The following is a 14,274-nucleotide window of genomic DNA, read 5'->3' as shown; positions in this document are numbered from 1 at the left end:
CGCGGTGCTGCTCAGCCCGAGACGCCTCTGGGTCCCTTGGGGTTCAGATGTGGAAGAAAATTCAGCCCTTTTTAAAAAATGCATAAGTAAAGCATTTAGTTTAAATAATTTAAGACTGGTAAAAAGCACATCAGAGTTTTTTGTATCATTGAGGTTATTGTCTTGCAACAAGATCAATAATTTATTTTCTCACCTTTCTGCAGGTGTGTTGACTGATAAGTTGGGTTTTTTTTCCCAAGCCGCAGCTCAGCTGGGGCTCACCGCATACCCCTCTGTTCGTTTGGTTTTTAGCTTTATAAACAAGGTCAATGTAATATGCAGCGCTAAATCACGTGAACTGAGTCCTGAAGGCCACTGATGTCTGGGGAAGTCTTGCTAACTGTCATCTCCCCGTTATTTCTTCTCTGTAAGAAGCACTAGAATTTCCAATGTGGAATTAAAGTACAAACCCAGTAACTTCCTTGAGATTGCTTTGATGGAGATGCCACGAGTAGCTGTGCTTCAGCTGCTTCTGTCACTGCAAGGTCGTAAGGAGGTGGCTTGACTGTGGGGGACTTTTGCAGGTTAAGAGTATTTTCATTTTGTCCACGTTACTCCCATAAATGTCTTGGCAGCTTCTTTTTCTGCTCAGCCCATGTGGTCGTTTTTCTCATCTGGTGTTTCTAGGAGGGTTGGGGATTTTTTACCCAGATAGAATTTTTCCCTATTCAAGTGATGCTTCTTTGATATGTAGCATTTTTAGCTTACATGGAGATGGTAGGAATGATATCAAGAAATTAATAATCATTCTTAAACAACCCTTCCTCCAACCTAGGGGATGTAAGTTAAAGCATAGAAATGTGCCACTGAAGATGTGGAGGGATTACTGGTTTATTTTCTTATAACTGGATAGAAGATAATTACAGAAATGGTGACTAGTGTTAGGGATTGGGTCTGATTAAATCAGCTTTGCCAGTTTTTCTGGATATCAGTAAGACAGAGGAGTGTGACTAAGCGAAGGCATTGGGGTTGATGCTTTAATGCGATCATGTAGCATCAGCGAGGACCTCAGTGGAGCTTCTGCTCTTGTAAGTGCTCTTGGAATGTGCTCCTGAAAGCAAGCAGCGAAGTCCAGGCACTTAACGCCCTGCGAGCAGAGGGGAGAAGCAAATTATTGTTTACAACCTGGAAGCAATAGCTGCTGCTCTTGTTTTTTAAAATACTCCGCTGTCATTCTGAAGCATTTCTTGCTCCAAAAATACCCAGAGGAGTTGTATGCATTTTTCCTGCAAGAATTAGCTATTGTCATAGCTTGATGCTTAAGCATTTTGCAGGTTGTTTTTTTTTTTTTTTATTGAAAGGAAATTTATTTATTGGTTTTTATTTCTTAAGTAGACTCAGTGGGACTGAGCATTCCAGGCTCTGGGTGAGAATCTCTTCCCAAGGCTTCGCTGTCGGCAATGCACAACCGCGTCGCACGCAGGTCCTGGTGCTGCGTGTCACTGCTCTGCGGAGCACCCGACACCCAGCAGAGGAACCCGGGAGCAGCGGGTTCAGCTCCCTGCAGCCACTTCTCCCCTCTCCTCCCTCCTACGCTCAGGGAAGAGCAGGCTCCCATCGAGCTGCCCGTCTGTACGCAATTTGTGTATTTGAAGTTCTTCAAGCTCAGCTTGTAGCAGCGACGCTGACATCTGAGCAACCTCATGTGTTTCTGTAGTTAGGTGATGTCTGGACTCCAAAAATAGATATCCGTATTAATAGACAGCTGGGGAAGGAAGCTCGAGTTGTGCCTTGTCTAACAGATAACAGAGAAACTGGGTCCTGCCGCAGAGCTGCTCTGCACATGCAGTCACCAAAAACTTCAGTCCGCTTTTGGAATGAGTGTCGGGAGCTGTAAAACCTGAAACAGGGATAAACCTTCAGATTCTGCACCCTGTGTGGGCTGAAACATTGAGAACTGGCTCAGTTGTTCACCTGTGGCAGAGCCCATAAGGGGGCTTACGGCCGGAGCAGTCGGGGAGCTGGAAGCGGGGGTGGTCTGCAGAGCCACGCTGGAGCTCGGGCTGCCGCTGCTGAGCAGCTCACCGTTATACTTCAGCTCCACAGGTGAAGAAACAGAGGGAGATGTAGGTGGACCAGGCACTCCGAACCTCGGACAGCAAGGTGGAGGCAGAACAGGAGAGAAACCTGGTGGTTCCGCAGGCAGGTACGTTGTGGTGGAATGGGGCAGTCTCCTGGCAGAGCAGTTTCAGTTTTGGTTTTTTTTTTTATAACAAAAGATTATCTTTGTAATAATGTGCCGTGCAGCTGGCCTAATGAAAAGGTAAAAAAATAATGAAAATAAGTAGTGTTGGATCTGCTCCAGAATGGAACGGGGTTACTCACGGTAAATTGAGCAGTTTGCCCGGGGTGAGATGGCTCTTGTTTTTCGGATGCATCAGTCTGGCTGGCTGCCCTGAGCCCATGTGATGGGCACTGGAACTATGCTCTGAGATAAATACTTTGGCTTGTAATTTATATGTAGCAAAATGAAAATAAGCCCAGGTTTGGTCACGTAGAGCTGACCCTGCCCGTGGGTGGAGGATTGCTCCGACGGCGTCCTGGGGCGCCTCTCCCAGCCACTTTCCCTGGTGCTCTCATCGCAATTTCCTCATGTAATGAGCTTCTGTATTTGAAGAGTGAAGAATTGAAAATGAAAATGTATATGAAAATATAAAAAGTCAAGACACTGAATGCTGTGACTGCCTGGCTTTTGCTTCTTAAATGATTTTGTCATTTAATACAGATTTGGTATGTCAGTTTTTTCTTCAAGAAACTAGTCTTGCAAAATGGCACCAGCAGCTCCTAGAGAAGCAGGAGTGTGGAGACAAACCAGAGCTCTGCTGTTCAAGAACTGCCTCATTAAGTGTCGGACTAAAAAAAGCAGCGTTCAGGTAAGTTGAGAGCTTGTTTCCTGCTGCCTTCGTGTCTGCGAGAGGCTCCTCAGTCAGAGGCGATGCTCAGTGCTGAAGCTTCAAGGACTGCTCTGAATTTTGGGTTGAAATAAGCATTTTCAGAAGGTATTTTGTGACCCTTTGGTTGAAGGTGTATCCCGATGTGGAAGGCATTACCCAGACAATGTCCTTGCATTAATGTTGCAATCTTGGTGCGCTTCTAAAAGCATTTGCCCCATGACTGAGCAGCATGGCGGGATTAGACCTCTCCAAAAGCCTTTTATCTGTTCTAGCCGTTCAGCCCTGTGTTAGGTGAGGGTGTGATACTTTAAGATGAATTTTGAGGTGAGAAGAGACAGTAATGCCTGGCTGGACTTGGTTCATGGTTTGTGTTTTGCTGCTTCCCAAATAGCACAAGTTTGCTGCTATTTAAAGCATGTAGAATTATCCCTTTGTACCTTCAAATGGCTTCTTAGGCTACCGCTGCCCGTGATTAAAATCCTGCTTCGGTGCCAGGGAAGGACTCGCTGTTTAAATCACTGTTGCATTGAAAATATTCAGGGGACTTTACAATGCAGTAACTAAACTCACGGTCCCACCTTTAAGCTTCATGTAACTAAGCCAAACTTGTGGAAAGTTTTGTCTCTGCGACTGCTCTGTGAAGTTCTTGCTCCATTTCTCTCTACACAGGAGGTCCTTTTCCCACTCTTTTTCTTGTTTTGGCTCATTCTGATGAGCATGATGCACCCGCACAGGAAATACGGTGAGGTGGCCAACACCAACCTCGGCACGCTGGACACTTCCATGCTGGTGAATTTTGTCATCGGATACACGCCGCCGACCCGAATGGCTCGAGAAATCATGAAGAAAGTGGCTTTCGATAACTTTGAAGATGGTATTCAGACCTTATGCGTTTTCTTTGTCTCAGGGTATCTCATGCTGAGGCTTGTGCTTGCAGAGGGAGCTCCCTGTTGCTGCCGCTGATAGAAAGAAGGCATTTATTTTCCATCACAGATAGAGAACAGACTGTGAAAGTGGGTTGTTTTGTTTTTTTTTCTGCTTGGTTGGCAAATGTTCTGGCACCGCCAGCTCAGAGTGGTTCCCATTCTCCTCTTGCAGCCAAGGAGAGTGCTGGGGCTGCAGGAATGGTTTCAGGAGGACCCAAAGGCAATGTGCAAAAAGCCCCAGAACAGCTCTAGGGCTGATTTATGCCTGTCCTGTGACATCCCCGAGGAAATTTGGGAGATGCTGCTGCCTTGCAGATGTTTGAGGTTATGTTTCTTATCCTGTTGTTACTACCAAAACAACAATTTTAATTATTTTTTTAAATGCCAATTCCCATTAACACTGGGTCACCTCTTCTTTTGAAAGCAATTGTTTGGGATTTGTTTGTTTGGTTGGTTTTTTCTCTTTTAAACTGCTTTGCCTTCACAGCTCACACATCTAGCAGGAACTTACCTCTCCAAAACCACTCCTGTATATTTTTAGTTTGCTATCTTTGATTCATGCTTCAAAGGTACCATGAAGAAACAGCCCAGCCCGACGTGCATTTTCCTTAGGGGCGCAGTCAGCTGCTTGGAGCAATGGTTCCGCTTTCTGCCTTTGCAGCCCATCTTCATCTCCCCCTCTGCTGAAGTCGGTGCAAAATACCTTGTTTTGGTATGTTCAGCACTGTGCATCTCTTGATCCACCCTTCTTGAGAAGTGCTGGTACTGGAGAATAAACCCTCCATTGGCCAGCAGAGGATTGGGACACAGAAGTTCTTGGAGCAGCAAAAAATGGGGGAGAAAAGCAGAGACTTGGGGGTGAATTAGGATTATCTGCCCGGCTGTTGAGCGACGCTCCTGCAGGGTTGTATGCAGGAGGACACTGCCTTCACTGGGACAAAATACAACCCAAGAGATAGGTAGAGAGTTAGATATATACATACATGTCTGTCTGTATCTCCAAAACCACATAAATCATTAATGATTTCCTTGATGCTTTAAAATGGTTGCTGTTTTTCTCCCTGCTGTGCTGATCCCTAAATCAACGTGGTAACAGCTTCTGTCTCGCAGGCATCATCACAGAGGAGTATCTGAGTGAGGAAGAGCTGCAAGAGGCCAGTGCTTTCAAACCCTCCAACTTCGTGGGTGTCGTGTTCACCGGTGCCATGTCTTACCAGCTGAGGTTCCCCGATACGGTTGCCATGTCTTCCATTTATACGGAGTCGAGAGGTATGCGTGCGTGCTCTGCAAGGGGGTAAACTGAAAAATTATTCCCTCTTTTCCTCTTCTGGCCTGATGTTGCCTGTGGTGGTTTAAGTAAGTTGTTTCCACCACTGGTAAGGGATGGCCTCAAGCTGTGCCCCGTCTTTGTGTTGGGGAAAGGACAGCTGGAACGTTGTGAAATCTCTGCTTTATTCTGCAGCGAGTTGCTCCAACCTGCGGAAAGGGTGTGACTCAGTGACGTACTGGAGCTCGGGATTCACGGCTCTGCAAGCCTGCATCGATGCGGCGATTATACAGGTGACCCTGCAACAGGAATGGACTAAAACCTGGGAGGTTCAAATCCTGGGTGCTTTGGCTCTGACTGCTTTTGTGATGCTGTCTGTTCACTGTGACTATTTCCTGCGTGGTGGTGCCATATTTTGCACCGAAGTGTTCTTGTCCGGTTGAGTAATGCAGACATTTGTCTTCATTTTGCCCAAGAGAGCCTGAGCCACATGTCACAGCAGTCACCAAAATGCAAAGGCTCAACAGTGCTCGTCCCAAAATGCTGCTGAAGATGCTGCACCAGAAGGGGCTGCAGAATTTGCCTTTGCTCCTCTGTTGTCAGTATTTGTCAGCAAAGCCCTTCTCCCTGTCCCTCTCCCATCCTGCTCACGGAGAGAGCGAGTCTCATCTTTTTAGGTGATGGGAATAGCAGAATGGTTTATTTTATCTCTGTTCAGATCTTTTCAGATCTTCTCCACTTTCTGTGCTTTTGGGATTTGGGAACACTGAGGTTTTGGGGTCTCCAGATCTCTCTGTCAGTGAGGATGGAGACGGGGCTGAGCACGGTGCTGGCTGCCTGGGCTGGAGGGATGCAAAAATTACTCTTCCTTCTCTTCCTTCTAGCTGAAGACTAACCAATCAGTCTGGGAACAACTGGAACTGACGAGGGCGATGGTGATGGGAGAGGCTGCGGTGGTGGAAATAGATAACTTTCCTCGGGCGATCATTTTAATTTACCTGGTGATCGCTTTCTCGCCCTTCGGGTATTACTTGGCAATTCATATTGTGGCAGAAAAGGAGAGAAGGTTGAAGGAATTCCTGAAAATATTGGGACTTCATGACACTGCCTTTTGGTATGTGAGTCTTTGGTGTAACCTGTTCTTTACAAAAGAAATAGAAAATATATAAAGAAATACTAAAAAATAATACTTTCTGGGAAAACTTCTCTATCCCATCATCCAATTTTTTTTTCTCAGTCTGATTAATGGAAAACAGCCTCAAAGTGGGATAGTCTATAAAAATCTAACATAGATGAAATAATCATGAAAATCAGAGTATTTCAATAAGTAAATACCAGTGTAATACTGTCACATGTAAAGTTACACCAGACTTAGAGGGATTAAACGTGATGATTAAATGTGAGATTTTTTTTTTTTTGCAGTTTATTTTTTATTGTTTTTAACTCTTTTTGGCTCACTACCTCTGGTTTGGGAGGCTCAGTGGGTGACCTGCAGTGTCTCTTCAGAGCTTGGCAGCACTTTTCCTGACACATAATTGAATGGCTCTGATTCTATAATTCTGCTGTGACAGAGCAGCTGAAGCAACAGGTTTTAATTTGTTTCCTTATCACGATAAGAACTGTCATAATCTGAAGTGTGTCGGCGTGGTTTATTTTTTCCCAATGAGAGGCCGAACCAATTTGAAATCACTGACAGTCGCAGGGATGTAAACGGGTCCGGTTTGCCCTGTGCTGCAGCGGCTGACAGTATTTTAGCGTCTTTCCCTGCTGCGCCGTAGGAGCCGGCTGGGGCTGTCTGCGCTGCGTGCTTCTGCTTGCTTTTGGTTTATGTCTTTCCTGGCAGCCAGTTCTATGTGTTCATGGCACAACCTTGGTGACAAATGTTGTTTAGTCGAGTCCCACACCCGCGGCATCAGTCTGCTGGTGCATCAGCACTGGGCATCTCTGGTCTGGAAAAAGTGATGCCACTTTTCCCAGTGTGGAATGGGAGTGATCCACAAAGGCACGCTGGAAATGCAGCGGTGATCGGCTGCTGAACGGAGCTCAGGAACGTGCTTCTGTGGGGCTTTACTACCTGTAAAGGGCTTGTTTCCCGAGGTCAGAGTTGCTCACAGACATGCAGTGCTGGTTGTGAAAAGGATTTGATTACCCTGCCCAGCTGCTGGGATGACTGGTGTATTAAATTTTCAACAGAATTTCTTTAATTATTGAAACCTGCTCCTCAGTTACCCTTTTGATTGTACCAGGGAATTAATTATGCAAGTTTAAAGAAAAAAAAGTCATGAATCATCTAATTGTGTATGGTTTGGATGCCGTTGGTGCTGATGTGTGTGCGCTCTAATGCCCAGAACAATTATGGGGACGATTACAAGAGCTCTTTTGATTTGGGGGCTCTTGTTTTGCTGCAGGGTTGTCCTTTGGTGCAGCTGTCTGGAATACCACAGAGTGGTGGTTTTCGCTGGTTTTGGGTGTGAATAAGTCAGGCTGGGAATTCATTAACTGGTTTCTGTCTTTTTTTCCTCCTGTTTGCTCCCAGGCTTTCTTGGGTGCTGCTCTACATGAGCCTGATTTTTGTCATGTCCATCCTTATGGCGGTGATTGCGACGGCCTCCTCCCTCTTCCCCCAGAGCAGTGCCTTTGTGATATTTCTGCTTTTTTTCCTGTATGGAATCTCTTCGGTAAGTATTCCTGGACTTGTTGAATTCAGCCATCCCATCCTGGGTTTTTTTTTCCTTTCCTGTGTGATGATCTTCTCTCCACTAAAGCACTGGGAACAAACATAGCTTCTGCAGGACCAGGGTGGTGGTGGGTGTCTCACCTGTCCCCAGCCCCTTCCCTGGGTCCACTCTGGTTCAGGGTGTTGTACAGCTCTTGACCATCACTATGAGAAACATCTTTCCTCACCAAAATATTTGAGTTTATAATAATTGGTTTTTTAACTGAAAATGCACAGCACCGTTCTGAAGTCCAAACCCATGCCCTCTTCTACGCTTTTCCTGTTACTCTATAATGTAATGTTAAAACCCTAATTAAAGGTCAGAGAATTAATTTATACTGCAAATTGCTTGTTTGAGTTGATAAGCAGCCAGTGCAGAGAGAGTTGTTTCTGTGCTGTCTGTCACTGACGGGAGGGGTGCTGGCCAGGGTGTCTATCCACGCTCAGCCATACCACTCTTTATTTTTCTTTTATAATGTTTCCTGTGCTCTGGCACCTTTGGGAAATCTGTCCCTCCCCGTGGCCTGTTTGTAAGGGAAGGGTGGGACGTGGGTGAATGCTGTACCAGGAAAATTACGTGGTTATCAGAGGCAAAACTGAAACTATCATCTGTTTACTTCAGTTTTTCTATACCCTGTGTTGTTATTTTTTTAATGTCGTATCTTCTTACATGTTTTTAATCTGCCCTCAGGTTTTCTTCGCCCTTATGCTGACACCTCTGTTTAAGAAGTCGAAGCACGTGGGTATAGTGGAGTTCTTGGCGACGCTGGCTTTTGGATTTGTGGGCCTGAATATTGTCCTGCTGGAAGATTTCCCCAAGTCTTTTGTGTGGATTCTCAGCCCCTTGTGTCAGTGCAGCTTCTTGATCGGTGTTGCGCAGGTAAATAATCTTCTGCTCTTCCAATTACAACCTCACCATGCTCAGCTGCCTTGCAGTGTCTTCAAATAGCTCTTGATGTGGATATTCTTTATCTATTTTTTTTTTGCAAGCTGATGATGATGAGGAAAAATGCCAATTTTAGTGGTTTCCCAAAGCAATTTAATATCAAGTAAAATCCAGTGCACCATCAAGCAACTGTTACTCTTTGTGTTTGTTGCGGTGACTTCATTACTTTTTCTTTACTGGTTTTTTTACCCCGTTGCACCAGGCTGTCGTGTCTTTGCAGGCGGGTGCGGTGCTGGTGTGTAACATCTCCCTCTGGGTGTGTTGGCAGGTCATGCATCTAGAAGATTACAAAGATGGTGCAACGTTTTCAAACCTAAACGACGGACCGTACCCACTTGTTATCTCTCTGATTTTACTGGTGCTGGATAGTGTATTTTACCTGCTCGTAGCTGTCTACCTGGACCAGGTTATCCCAGGTACGTCCATGAGAAGGACTGAACTGTGCCAGTGTCACCAGTTGCTGAAGTGCTGAGCCCCAGGCTGACGTGGCTGGTGGCATTTCTCCTCAACTGCAGAGAAGGGAGGGCTTTGCAATAGATTTTCTGCTGTTTGCAAATGTATTTTATGCTGTGACACAGAGTACTTTTAGGTGAAATAATATATATTCTATTAAACCTACGATGTGAGGAGGGGTATTAGTGTGGTTAGAGTTGATGGCCTCTCAGGCTTTTCCCTCCTTTTGTTTCCCCCTTTCTTACGGGGTTCACTGATGCCTCAGCCTTTGTAATTTGCTGTTACAGGGCTGAAAATCAAAGACTCCTCTGCCTGCTCCAGACCTTTCCCGGTGATGGCAGTAGTTTAACACAAAACACAGACTAAGGTTGTTAATCTTGTGACTAATGCCTGGTTAAGCCCTTCAGCTCCCTTTGCCGCGGGCTCTGTACTGCCTGTGTTTAAGTCCCCCTTCTTTCAGCTTGGAGGATTTCTCTTCATAGAAAGAGATTTGCACATATATTTAAATACTCAGCAAAATGGGAACCTGCCAGCAACAACGGTGGGAACTTGACACCAAAATCCCTCCAGAATGGGGGTGCAGGCTGGCTCCTAGACCTTCAACAGGACAGCTCATGGCTTTTATAGCTGCAACCCAAAAGCTGAGGAATATCTGCAGTTACTGTTAAGAATTGGTCTTTTCCCCTTTATTATCCAGGGGAGTTTGGACTACGCCGCACACCGTTTTTCTTCATGAAGCCCTCGTTCTGGTCGAAGCGCAGAAAAAATTACAAGGAATTGTACGAGAGCAGCATCAACGGCAGCTTAAGTTTCAGTGAGATAGTCGAACCCGTGCCCTCTGAGTTTCAGGGGAAAGAAGCCATCAGGTACGATCCCTGCCCTGCCCCACCTGCAGATGAGCAGATCACCTGGGTCCCTGACGCTTTCACGTGTAATTTGAAAACCACCCTCAGTTCTCCTGGATTCAAATAGCATATGGTATGCATTGCAGAGCCCTCCACGCACACACAGCGCGGCCGGGCTCCAGTTTCAGTGAAGCCCATCGTGGATACTCTCCAAGGATAAATCACTGGGCTTAAAGAAAGGGTTTGTTTGTGGATTGTGTTCCTTCAGCTGGAGTCCTCTCAAAACCGGCCGGTTTTCCATTCCCTCAGTTCCACTGAGGCCACGAGAGGCGTAAGCACTTGCAGATGTTGAAACGCCTACTCTTCTGGGAGGGTTTAGTTTCTGGTAATACGCATTTGAGGAGAAAAAGCTGATTTCTAGGTTTGTGTGAATGCTGTTGTGTTCTCCATAGACCAGAGGAGAACTTCATGGAGGTTTTACCCAGCTGCCGTATCTAAGAGAGTCAAACAAAGCTGAAAAATAGATACCCATGTGCTCATCTTCCACGTTGCGTTTTGTGTCACCTGTTGTCTCGCATCTGGAATGTCATGGCTTTTTAGTGTCTCTCAGATATTTTTTTCAGTGTCTGTCTTTTAGCCCTTGTTTCCATCGTTTTCCTACGGCATAGTCTGACGCGAGCTGAGGAACTCTGCGTCTTCGCTCCTCCTGGTTGGCTCCACTAGTCTCAAATAAGTATTTGAGCTTAGTGAGCAGAACGAGTCTTGTTGTCCGCGCTATCCATGTCTTTTTGGGCATCTGCCATAGGTTGAAGGGGCCAGTTTTAATCCCAGTGTTCACATAGGAACATTGTGCCTGTTTCTGCACTATTCAACCCCCCCGGACTCTTTCGTTTCATCCCGCCGCCAGCTCTCCATCATTTTCACACTATCTTGTCATCTTTACGTGTACAGGATTTGTTTTCGTTCATACCCAGATCTCCTCCCTGCTGCTCACCCCTGTAATCCACTCCCCAGCCTCATTTCCACAATGACCAGGCTTCCAAACCCCGTCCTTCATGTGCTGTCTTCAGATAAACCCGTTAGGTTTTTTTCATTTTGAAAAGCAATAGGAAGAAACAACTGGAAAGAAAAATTTTTACCTTTCTTGAAGAGAAAAACACCTCCTTTCTTTTGCCAAATTTTGCTCAAGAACTGTCAGTAATCATGTTTTTGGAGTCTGTTCTGCTAACACCTCTTCTCTACAGTGGCTCTGAGTCTTCTTCTGTGTTGTGAAATTATTGGGGAGTAGCCATCCCCTTTTCTAGCTGGGCAAACCTCTAGTGCATTTTTCTACCATGTGGAAGAAACATGGGTTTGAAGTAATTCAGTCTGTCGTCATAGGAAATACCTTGAAAGTTGTCCAGAAAAAGCTTTCTGGTATCAGGGTGGAGATGGACTGAGTTCTGTGACAAGGTGTCCTGTCTCTTGACTTGCCTCTATGGGTCCTTAACGTGTCTCTTGCCACGTTAGTGTGGTCGTCTTGTTGTGACTGTTGCCAAGTGTTGATCATTCAAAATGACCTATAAAGATCCTGCCACAGTTTATAAATGACGTGTCTCCTTTCAGAATCAGCTGTGTTCAGAAAACATTCAGGAAAAAGGGGGAAACAGTGGAGGCTCTCCGAAGTAAGAACATTTTGGCTTTTTAGCTGCTTATCAGACGCGGAGGAGCAATAGCGGAATTGTTGAGTGGTCTTTTGTGCTTCAGTTCGGGCTTTTTGGTTTCTTTTATGGGGTGGGACCTTGGAGCATGAATGCCAGACGTGCTTGTGCGTATCTTCTCTCACCACTTCGGTAGTAATCTTGATTAAAGTGGTACCCCAAAAAGAGGAGCCCTCCATCTCTAAAAACGGTGCTGGCATCATCCCCATTATTCCTCCTCTGCCCGTGTCATTAGTGATACGAACTTCTCTGCCCCATCTCCCTCCTCTTGTCATCTCGTTTCCCCATCTGGCTTTTAAACTCAGCCACCCCGCAGCCGGTGCAGGGACTGTCCCAGCCCCTGCAGTCCCGTGCCATGCTGGGTCCTGGAGGTAAGGGGTCCCTTTGAGCAGAGCTAAATGCATACCCTATATGTCAGTATTTGAATTTACCGCTCCCGTAGGAGCCGGCTCCGGGTGCCACGAGCACATCGCTAACATCTGCTCTTTCTCTTGCATCTGCCTTGGGGACCAGATTTATCCTTCGACATCTACGAAGGTCAGATCACGGCTCTGCTCGGGCACAGCGGGACCGGGAAGACAACTCTGATGAACATCCTTTGCGGGCTGTGTCCACCGACGGACGGTGAGCTGCTCCAGTTCAGGAGATTCCCAGTCCCCTTGAAAACCAGTGCTGTGCACTGTCGTGGTTGTTTCAGGATGCACCAGATTTTTCTCTGGATAATGCCTGAAAGGGTCCACTTCAGATTTGCCTGATCTCTGGCTGTATAAAACCTCTCAGCCAATTGCTCCTGGCTTTTGTTTTTTAGGGTTTGTCTCTGTCTATGGGCACAAAGTCACCGAAATCGATGAAATGCTTGAAGTGCGACAGATTGCAGGGGTGTGCCCCCAGGCCGACATACACTTTGACATTTTAACTGTGGAGGAGAATCTCTCCATATTTGCTGCAATTAAAGGAATCCCACAGAACGATTTGATCCAAGAGGTAAGTCAGCTGGGCACAGATCCGTGCCCGGAGAGCAAAACACCCTCACACAGCACAGACGCTTCCTTAAAACAAGTCTGCAGGGAAATACTATTTCACAAGAGGTAGACAGTATTTTTACAAAGATAAACTGTTAATTTCTCCTAGGAAACTAAAACGCTCGTGAAACATTTTAAATCTTTCATCTGTGCTCGAGCATAGACACCTTTTCACTCCTTCAGGTTTGCTGGAGTGTAAGACCCTGCCCTGGATGTAGAGATACAGTCTACACTGTGAATTAGGGACAGTTAATTAGAATGTTAATTGTTAATAGTCTGGTTTAAATAAAAAATTATAGCCTTTTTTAACAATAAATATGTTTCTTATGTTTTAAAGGTGCAGAAAGTCTTGCTGGATTTAGACATGCAGCCTATCAGAGACAACCAAGCTAAAAAATTAAGCGGGGGGCAGAAGAGGCGGCTCTCAGTGGGAGTTGCTGTTCTCGGGAGCCCAAAGGTGTGTGTGACGGACATGTAATTTCTGCATCTTACTACTTGGAGGACTTAATGCTGTTTGTTTCTTCGTTTGTGGTTTAAACAAATACAGTCTTGACCTTTGTGCTTGAGGATGTTAATGGCTTAGGTGATGGCAGGAGCTCTGGATTTGATCTCCTTGTGAAATAAATAGGGTGACAAGTTTTATGTCATTCCTGGCAGATAACATATAGCCCCCAACAGTGGAAGTCAGAGACTTTCCTTGCAAAACCATCCGGGTGCTTGCCGCAGGAATGGAGCCAGGGAGCTCTTCTGTGTTACAGATCTGTGATTTCTGCCCTGTAAGAACGAGGACTCTTTGAGATCTGTATTTAAACACAATGCGTGTGACAGCCCTCTGGGATTTTAAAAGCATCTGTGTGTATTTAACCATCCCTTAATAGGAGTGAATCCATAGCTGAACATAATTGTATTAGAAACAGAGTAAAACAGACTATGGCATTAGCATGTCACAGCAGGCGATGAATTTATTCCAAGCGCAGTGAGGATAACGGCCTTGCTGGCTCTAGGATGGTCCTTATGTTCTAGAGGACTAACTAGGCTTCAAGCACAAAGCCCAGGATCATTACTTAGGTGGGATCTCCTGAGGTCAACACCCTGCACGTGGATGTGGCTTTGCAAACGCTTCTTGGCTTTGCCCCAAGGTTTTACTGCTGGATGAGCCGACTGCGGGAATGGATCCGTGTTCGCGGCACATCGTCTGGAACCTCCTGAAGAACAGAAAAGCGAATCGCGTGACCGTTTTCAGCACCCATTTCATGGATGAGGCGGATATCCTCGCCGGTGAGTCCTGCCTCGATGCCCTGGTCACCAACCCACCCACGTTACAGAGCAAAAAGCGGCGCTTCTCCAGCCGAGGAATGCGCCGTGATTTGAGCTGTAGAGTTGGGCTTTGGAGCAAACTGACAATCTTCTGATTCAAAGGGCCTTCTTGATTTTTTTTTTTTCCCCCCCCCCCCCCCACTCTCCAT

The 14,274-nt window shown here is 46.0% G+C and overlaps 1 protein-coding gene across 1 annotated transcript in view; it reads left to right on the top strand.

Annotated features, from left to right (window-relative positions):
* Nucleotides 1–2,807: 2,807 nt before the first annotated feature.
* Nucleotides 2,808–14,274, top strand: part of LOC104494124 (ATP-binding cassette sub-family A member 5-like) — a gene marked incomplete at its 3' end in the record, with an annotated part of 11,962 nt that continues 495 nt past the window's right edge. The window contains exons 1-14 of the mRNA XM_010136913.1: nucleotides 2,808–2,912; nucleotides 3,603–3,807; nucleotides 4,970–5,128; nucleotides 5,322–5,419; nucleotides 6,011–6,240; nucleotides 7,663–7,804; nucleotides 8,534–8,722; nucleotides 9,057–9,204; nucleotides 9,939–10,107; nucleotides 11,692–11,750; nucleotides 12,300–12,410; nucleotides 12,595–12,770; nucleotides 13,146–13,265; nucleotides 13,948–14,095. Of these exons, the coding sequence (XP_010135215.1) occupies nucleotides 2,808–2,912; nucleotides 3,603–3,807; nucleotides 4,970–5,128; nucleotides 5,322–5,419; nucleotides 6,011–6,240; nucleotides 7,663–7,804; nucleotides 8,534–8,722; nucleotides 9,057–9,204; nucleotides 9,939–10,107; nucleotides 11,692–11,750; nucleotides 12,300–12,410; nucleotides 12,595–12,770; nucleotides 13,146–13,265; nucleotides 13,948–14,095 (2,059 nt within the window). The remainder of the gene's footprint in view (nucleotides 2,913–3,602; nucleotides 3,808–4,969; nucleotides 5,129–5,321; nucleotides 5,420–6,010; nucleotides 6,241–7,662; nucleotides 7,805–8,533; nucleotides 8,723–9,056; nucleotides 9,205–9,938; nucleotides 10,108–11,691; nucleotides 11,751–12,299; nucleotides 12,411–12,594; nucleotides 12,771–13,145; nucleotides 13,266–13,947; nucleotides 14,096–14,274) is intronic.

This window comes from Buceros rhinoceros, unplaced genomic scaffold, assembly GCF_000710305.1.
Source record: "Buceros rhinoceros silvestris isolate BGI_N320 unplaced genomic scaffold, ASM71030v1 scaffold30495, whole genome shotgun sequence".
NCBI lineage: Eukaryota > Metazoa > Chordata > Aves > Bucerotiformes > Bucerotidae > Buceros > Buceros rhinoceros.
The sequence above is the reverse complement of the archived record's forward strand: the minus strand, read 5'-3'. Positions and strand labels throughout refer to the sequence as shown.